Here is an 8,778-nt window from a genome sequence, read left to right as displayed (position 1 = left end):
TCCTTTGCTCACTACGGTAGATTACTACCAGAGTAACCTACTCATTTACACACTTCAAATCCAGGGATCCATGGTGATTTTCCAAGAAAGAACATAGAGAGAAATATAGAGAGAGTATTTGGAGAGAGTATTGTGATCAACTCATTTGTATCACATTTGTGTTTCTGTATATCTTTGATCACAACTAGGTCCCTCTTCATAGATGCACGCAATCCTATCCTAGAAAGGAGTCCATATCCCAATAAATATTTGAAAGACTACAAATTCTATCTCAAATAGGGTAAATCTTAGATAGGGTGTATTTGAGAGGAGTCCTTATCCCACTATTTATTTAAGAGACTCAAAATATATCTAAATTGGATGCATATGGGTCATGGAACAGTGGGGGGTCCCTAATAAGGACAAAGAGGTAAGGGGGTAGCGGATCGCACTGCATCAATTCCCTAGCACCTTGACATAATCAACCTCTTTGACTTTCTCTTTCCTCAGTGGTATAATCAGCCTCTGTTTCTCCTCCTCTGATTGAGTATACATAGTCAAACACGTAAAATGATGCAAATTACTTGATGGTGCCCTCCTTTGCCCACATGGACTTGCTCTTGCTCAGTAAGCATAACTCCTTGGCCATTATAGATTTGAAACACCTTCAACACTGCACTTTTAACTGCCACCTTCCCAAAGAAGATTTTAGTACATTGGCTGGTGTTTTGAGTCATTGCATCTTGGCCTATTGTTGTAACATTGCATGTTCCAGCTTAACTGCCTTGGTTTGAATCACCCTACAACAATGTTCCAACTGTAATAGAAGGATGTAACAGCTCCTACGCCAGCTTAAGGAACTCACTCACCAAGTGGATATTAGTAGTGAGGTGCCTTTTCTATCAGTGTTGCTCTCAGAATGTTGGTTTCAATAAGTTCAGTTTCCTAGTAACTGAATACATAGATGTGCCATGGATATGGTGCCACCGGACCCCTGACACTACAAAAGAAACCCTGAAGACTTAGCTTGATAATTATCAAATTTAAACATCCCGACTCCTGCCCTACCCTTCACTTGTAAAACCAGCGGTGAGTGATCAAAGTTACATGGCGTGCTGCTGAGATATGAACTGGAAGGCCACCTTGCCAACCAAGTCCCATTGAACAATACTTTATCCAAATATTTCCATAAACTGCGGACCCCTCGCTTCTGTTGTGCCATGTAAGTGCCATTCTTCGCATAGGAAAGTGAAAGAGCCCACACTACAAAATAAGTATCTGAAACTTCTCGGTAGCAAGTCCGCAAATTTCACTCATATTCCATACCATATTAAAGGCATCAAAAACTAACCACAACTTGTCCCCTATACCCTCAATTAGCTGCAGCACAGTACTCCAAAGGGCCTTACGTTCACTAAGCTCATTGTCTCCATGCAAGATCAATATCAAACTGAAGGCAAGAACAAGCGGATCGGCCCCGGAAAGTGCGAGCGGAAGTGCAAGAGAATTAAAAGAATGGTAACATATACGTATAATTGTAATTATTCTACGACTATTCAAGGGGTGTACCCTTGGTTTTGCCAGAAATTCGATGTAGTATGTCAATTTAGAAGTAAAACAAAACAAAATCCAAATATATAAAGGGTATCGATAAATCTAACTAAAGACATGCGGTATTTATAAGAAATTTTACCTCGTTTATGTTTCAATCGATAATTGTGCATTCGTTCCTTTGTTTACTTTAGGATCCAACATAGGAACCCTCTAGATATGATCCACACCACACCACGACAAGAGGGTTTTGATCTCTTTGCTAGAAGAAATGAAAGACGGTTGGAAGATGTCAAAAGAGAACTACACTATTAATTAGTGTATTCTTTTCCTAAAAAATACTTTCCAAAAGTGCAATTTTGACCAACCCTCCTTCTATAATAGAAGTTAACTCTACTGCTAGTGACCCTTAATTTAGTACACCGGATTTCATTTTAATCAAATTGAACTAAATTCAAGCAAAATAAATTTAATTAAATCTAATTTAATAAATCCAAACTAAATTAAGTCCAATGTCATTTAATCAAATTAAAGACATAAGCCCAATTCTCTCTAATTAATAAATTTAAATTATTAATTAAATCAAACCCAATTAAATTAATTCAATTAATTTAATTTTTGGCTATCCATACAATGGATCATCCCACATGTAAATAATCCAGTTATTAAGTTTTTTAGAATTAATTCTAAATTACTTTCTAGACCTTCCACAGTGATTTGTTTCTGACTCTTTAGGTTCATATTTCAGCTAGACTTGGGCTAGTGTCCAACATACCAATTAATTGAAACCAATTTAATAAATCGTTCTTGATGAACCATTGATCAAGAAAGTCGACTACCATGGGTGGCTGTCTAGCAACGGTCTATGGCACTACAAAAACTAGGTGAATATCCGTGAGAACATTTAGGCTCGTGATTTCATACGGGTACGGTCCTTCCGTCTACCATCTCTTGGCCTTAGTCTAGAGCATGCAATTTGGTATTGATTCCCATCCTCGACTAGGAAACCATACTTTAATACTTGAACTGCATTTCCTTTAATTTCTAGACATAGAAAACCATTTTCTATTCAATAAACTAATGTAGCTACATATCTTGTGAGGCGTAAACGCGTCTTTAACTGCATAAGAGATATCGATGTCACATATTGACAGGGGACGTATCCTCTTCTTGGAACCCACCATCCTCGCTACATATTTCGACTGCACTGGACAAAGTTCATAATGATCATGTCTGTTACACAATCGCCTCTCGCATAAATCCAAGATACAGCCATTGTGTGCACGTAACTACTATGGTTCATCAAGTTTGAGGACTACCCGGTACTATCGGAGTCGGGGACTCAAGTCATATTGATCAAGCCTCCTAAGTTTCCACAAGACGATCCATACGAGTCAGTTTAGTCAGTTGATCACTTCGTCAACTAACCCACTAAAATTGCATAGACGTCCAATGTCTATTGCCGATGAAACACAACACTTATCTAATGAATGCAATACTCAGTGCAAGTCTCAATATGACTCTCGATGCCCAGTCGCGAGGTCCTCGAATTGGAACCTTTCAGACCAACCCTCGATTTCATAGCCTCCATCTAATGCGCAACCCAACTACATGAGTTATTCAAATGGTCTGTGGGCATCTGTTGTGACATTTAAGCAACGTTTAACATAATTGGTAAGCGTCGGTAACAGAGGCAGTAGATTAAGAACTCTGAATTTGCCTTTGTCTGATCGAGTACCCGATCTGATAAAAAATAGACGGGTTGCGGGTTACCCGAACCTACCATAAAAACCCAATCAACCTGACTCGTCTTTTCGTACCTGATCGGGTCAAGTCGAGACTCGATTAACTTGACCCGGATGCCCACCCCTAACTACGGTTGTATCTCCCCTAAATATGATTTTTAAAGTAAATCCTGTTTATTTATATATATATATATATATATATGCACATATTACCGTCCCTACTCATTATACATGCGTAACCTCATCATCACCACAAGCACAATTGACTTCTCTTTTCCAAGAGAATATATATATATATATATATATATATATCAAACACCACAAAATTATAAAACTTTTATAATTAGTGCGCACGCGAAGATAAATAGATATTGAAGTCCAGGCTGGCATTAGATTGGGAATTTCATGCTTAAACTTTAATTGAGAGATAGCTTGATGGAAGGGTCGTATATGTATAGTAGGTGCAACTAACAAGTTTACATCAATTCCACCTATTTTCTAGTGGCATGGATCATTGCTACATAGCCACCTACGGTGACTAAAGTTAATGAGGAGTAATTAATTAAATATAATTAATTAATATAAGCAAGTGGGTTGCAATTAAATAGTATATTGAATACTAACCCAAGTCAAGTTGAAGGTGAATCTAAAGGTCACATACAATTTACTAGTTGATTGGAGAATTAATTGGTGACTTAATTTCAGCAAGAAAGATTGATTTAAAGAAGATTCAATTATCAAATTTAATTAATTAAATTATTTAATTGAGGGTCTATTCGATTGGAAACTCAAGATGTTAATTAATTAATTTTAAATTTTACTCAATTAATTAATTCGACCCATATTTAAATTGGTTAAACATTGGACTTGAAATTAATTAATTAAGAGAGTAATGGCCGAAAATTTTAGGCCAACTCTCCCTTAAACTCTCGCCTCTCTTTCTCTCATGTTCAACGTGTTCAAACCCTCTTGAGAAATCCTATAACTCTCTCTTCCTCCATGTTATTGTTCTAACTTTTCCTACATCTAAAGTTCTAGCAAACTCAAAGAAGGATTCATTAGTATGGTGTGGAGACGTTAGAAAACACATAATTTTGATTTTGTGTGGACAAAACAAAGGTCATTCGTGGAAAATCAAGAGGCGACTGCAAACATGGAACGAACGGCACTTCTAGCCTGGACGTGCACTGGACGAGAACATCAACAACGCGATACATGAATCAATAGTACATGTCAATTGTAATAAATATCAAGAGAAATGCTTGTTCGAATCATATTTGATCGAACCAAATCAATCGTAAAGCAAGTATATCATACTTGCTATGTGATTGATCACTTTCTTTAAATTGTACATTAATCACACGGTAAGTGTATTGTATTTACTATATGATCAGTTCAAGTTTCAAATTAGAATTTTCCTTAATATCCATAGGCCCTGCATTCTCCTTTAAGTGCACAAACCCAAAGACACGGGATTCCATTCCCTTTTTACTTCTATATATTAATTTTAAATTTACGTGCTTTTACTGCATTTTAGAGTTCCGAGTGTTGTCGTATCCTTTCACTGTTGACTTTACGGTCTCCCATTCAAATAGATCAAATAATTTTTAAATAAATATAAATATCATTTTAAATTACAAAAAATAAACAAATAAAGAAGATGCATGAAAGGTGTTTTTGTATAATTTTGAAAAATACAGGAAGGGGAATCTTTCAAACATTTAACTTTTATCACAAGGGTGGGACGGGTGAAAAGTGTATAAATATATTATCTTATATTGAACATATATCTACCAAAACAATTATAAATAATATAAATATAATAGATAAAAAAATTAAAATGCAATAAAAAATAACTGTGATTAAAGAAAAATGAATAATAAGAAAACAAATAAAGAAAAAGTCACAATTAGTATATTTTTAAGGAAAACGAGTAAAAAACAATGCCGCCAAAATATCAAAATTTACATTCCCGAATTCTGGTTCAATATTTTTATTGAATTTCTTTTTCAGACTTGAATTAATATCGGGAAACAAAATAATATGATACTCTATAATTAAACTTGCATAAAATATGACATGATATTAAATAGAATCAAAACATGATATTCTGAAGTAAAACATACAAAAAAGCTCTCAAGATGTACGATCTTTTTGCGCTTCTGATTTGCCAAAAGATAATATTTTCAAATGTGAATTGAACCACTTTTTACTTCATTCGTAAAATATAAGCATTGGCAGTATCTACATCACCAACTTGTTCTTTTCTAACCTAATAATACAATTAAAATGAAACATTAAAAAAAAAATGATGCATTGACTGTAATAACAGAACAATGAAATTTTAAGAAAAATGAAGCATTCAACAAACCACTGCTATGTTTGCATCCATTTTACTTTATTTATTTTGTTCTGATTTGTGTTCTTCTGCAAAAGTAGAGAGAAAATGGAAGATAAAGTAGGTAAGTTAAAATCACAATATGTAGACTAAATAAATACTCTCTGAATCCAAAAGATCCATGCCTATGTTAAATATAACACACACTAAAAAAATATTTCGCTTGAATTTCTTTATGAGCATGTAAAAAATGGAAGCAAAATATTTCTTTATCTAGAATGTAATTCTGACCTACTTTTGACATACTTTAGTAAACAATTAAAAAGCTTTTAGGATAAAAATATAAAATTTTACTAGTAAATATTAATAAGTAACTTATATTGTAATACTTTTCGATATATTTCAACAAGCTACATTGTTTTGGACGACTCAGAAAGTATTGCTGTTTTTCCAATATCCACAATTCTACATTTTTACAGTAAAAGACAATGATCAAAGATCAAAACATCATTACACTTCATATTTGCACTACCTTTTCTTTTTTTCTTCATTGACTCTTTCAAGAATGACAGGAGCTGCAGGTATGCTGAACCACCAATCTCTTAATCTTCTCATCCATCTCTCAGTGTTGGCTCTTCTAAGTGGTGAATATCTAGTAAATATTTCCAAGAAAGCCAGTAGAACAATATATCTAAGTGGTACAAAAGCCAGAAGCAAAGCCAGAGCCAAAAGTGCAACTGCAAATCTCTCAGTAGCCTGAAAGTTAAATATGTAGAGGTTAATGGATGGATATAATGAATTTCAGAAAACCTATGTCACACAAGACGTGAGATCTGAGACCATGGAGGTATTTAGCTAAACTTACATAAAACATCTTATAAGCTCGTACAAAGTATCTTATAACATGTTTGATCTTATTTGAAAATTAAGCTCTTAAAGTGTTTCACATAAAATAAGTGAGATGTTAGTAATAACGACTTTGTGATCAATATGATCAAAATCCAAGGAATCTGTTATAATTTAAAAACTTGTTTTTCCTCAAAGGAGATTATAAATTCCTAACATCTTATATTTAGATCTTAAAATCATCCACTAAAAATTTTACCAAACAATTTTAACTTCTTATAAATTATTCAACCATCTTATAAGATGTTTTTATGAGATGTTTCGAAGAGCTTAAAAGTCACCCAAACAACCTCTAAGGGTGTGGTTGTAATGTGGTATGCAAATTATAAGGGTAATTCTTTAGATAACACAATCAGAAGTTTACATCTACTAGTTTGATTCTAGGGACTTAATCTTGATCTAAGGATTAAAATTGAACCTAGACTTTCATATCTATATTATCCACTCCTACTTCCAGAATATGTGAGAAACAAGAAAATTTTCTTTTGTAACAGGTATCTTTAGGAGGAGGAGTTGGAAGGCTTGATGGAGTGAATTCAATGACATGCCTCTTTTCCTTTAGTAGTAAGGCAGGATAGAGGAAAGGAAACGAGGATGGCTGGGCACTCCTCCTGTACTAGTTTTAAGTCCTAATTCAGAGCATTTGCAAGACTGAAATTTAGAAAGAATGAGGATGTGGGAGCCCTCCTAATAGGAAATGAAACATAAGGGATTGTCTTTCCTTTCCTTCTCTTCCACAATATCAAACAGGAGGGAGGTATCCGTTCCCTCCCCCCAGCCTTCCTGTTACCAAACAAATCCTACACGAACACCCCCATCCCCCTGAAAAGAGCTCGAGTCTGGGAACAAGAAAAACAAAGAATATTGATAATCATGAACATGTAGAAATGGAAGTATCCAAATAGTTGATGCAGAAATAAGTTTTGCCTCAACTTATCAATGCTTGTCTATTATTGACTACTAAGACGTACAGCTGTGCATCTTCCATTTCTAGAAAATATATAGTAGTTCAGTCAAAGTTCATAAATGCAACAAGCTATTCCATTAACAACAAACTTGTATTTAGCTAAAATTCGTTAACTCAGGTCATAGAATTATATGAAGTCTGAGTTGTGATTTCTATTCTCTCTCTTTAATTCTACATTAAGAAGGATTTCTAAGTCTACATAGATGTTTGGTGTTAGATGGGGACATTAATTCATATCACACAAGAAACATGCCAACTCAAGCACCACGTATGATGCATAAGCTGCAGTCTCTCACTAAGCTACTAACCAATTCTTTATTCATATATTTTATTTGTTAATATATTTAGGAAGTTTCCTTTGCCTACAGTTGCGCTGTTTAGGCTAAAAGTCTCAGCCCCTTAGCTAAAGTATTTGAACAAATTAGCAGCATGTTGGCCTGTGATTAACTATGTCAATCTGATTTCAAGTAACAAACAGTTAAACCCTCTTTGTTGATATCCGTTTCTTTCAGTCTTCGTAGACAAAAGGATTTGCGAGAAAAAACACCATAAAGTACCTGAGGGAAAATGGAGAGTAGTAAGGCACGAAACTTGAGCAGAACAATGTTTCCATCCTGTATTAGCTCTTCAGCTTGAGAAATTGCATTTTGAACAGCCAAAAGCTGCTCCATTGTGTTCATTGCAGGTGGTGCTGTTACTTTCAATTCATCAATGGGGCTGCCTTGACCAACAAAACGGGTAAGCAACATGAAGAGTGCGAAAAATATAAGCGATGCTGCAAATGCATAGCCCATCCATCCTCTGCTAGAGAAATATTAGTCAGTCACTTAAATAGACAATTCTTTAAGAAATGCATTCACTTGCATAATGTCCTCAAGCAAATGTACCATCAGGGAACTAGAGATAACTTTTACATCATAGTGCCGTTTCTGAACCGCATCTTGTCTGAGTTATAGTTACATCATTCTCAATTGTAACATAGGGTATCTTAGATCATTGCGGATTCTAATGGTGAAAACACCTGATGGAGAAGAAGTCATTACACAAAGGGTAAATCCGCATTGCCCAAGGTTTGACCTAATTACAAATGCATACCAATTAAATTGAAAATTACATTGACCCCACTAAAAGTTTGTTCCTCCTACATATAAATCAGTTTGGTAGGGTTCCAATAAATTTCATATATGATATATCAAAAGTAACCTAGGAAATTCTAACTGTAATTTGACCATTTTTTTTTCTTTCTTTCTTTTTTTTTTTTCTGGGGGGGGGGGGGGGGGGGGGGGGGGGGG

General features: G+C 34.8%; 1 protein-coding gene across 7 annotated transcripts in view; it reads right to left on the bottom strand.

The window, feature by feature from the left end:
• Positions 5,992-8,778, bottom strand: part of LOC105176076 — a 12,200-nt gene continuing 9,413 nt past the window's right edge. For 4 of the 7 annotated variants that reach the window (XM_020698571.1, XM_020698572.1, XM_020698573.1 and 1 more), the window contains 2 exons: positions 8,044-8,290; positions 5,992-6,369 (listed from right to left, as the gene is read on the bottom strand). In XM_020698571.1, coding sequence (XP_020554230.1) covers positions 6,142-6,369; positions 8,044-8,290 — 475 coding nt within the window. In that variant the 3' untranslated portion in view covers positions 5,992-6,141. The remainder of the gene's footprint in view (positions 6,370-8,043; positions 8,291-8,778) is intronic. The other 3 variants (XM_011098770.2, XM_011098771.2, XM_011098772.2) reach the window with 2 other exon arrangements.

This window comes from Sesamum indicum, linkage group LG13, assembly GCF_000512975.1.
Source record: "Sesamum indicum cultivar Zhongzhi No. 13 linkage group LG13, S_indicum_v1.0, whole genome shotgun sequence".
In the NCBI taxonomy this organism is placed as follows: domain Eukaryota; kingdom Viridiplantae; phylum Streptophyta; class Magnoliopsida; order Lamiales; family Pedaliaceae; genus Sesamum; species Sesamum indicum.
Note: the sequence above shows the minus strand (reverse complement) of the source record. Positions and strands in the feature narration are given on the sequence as shown.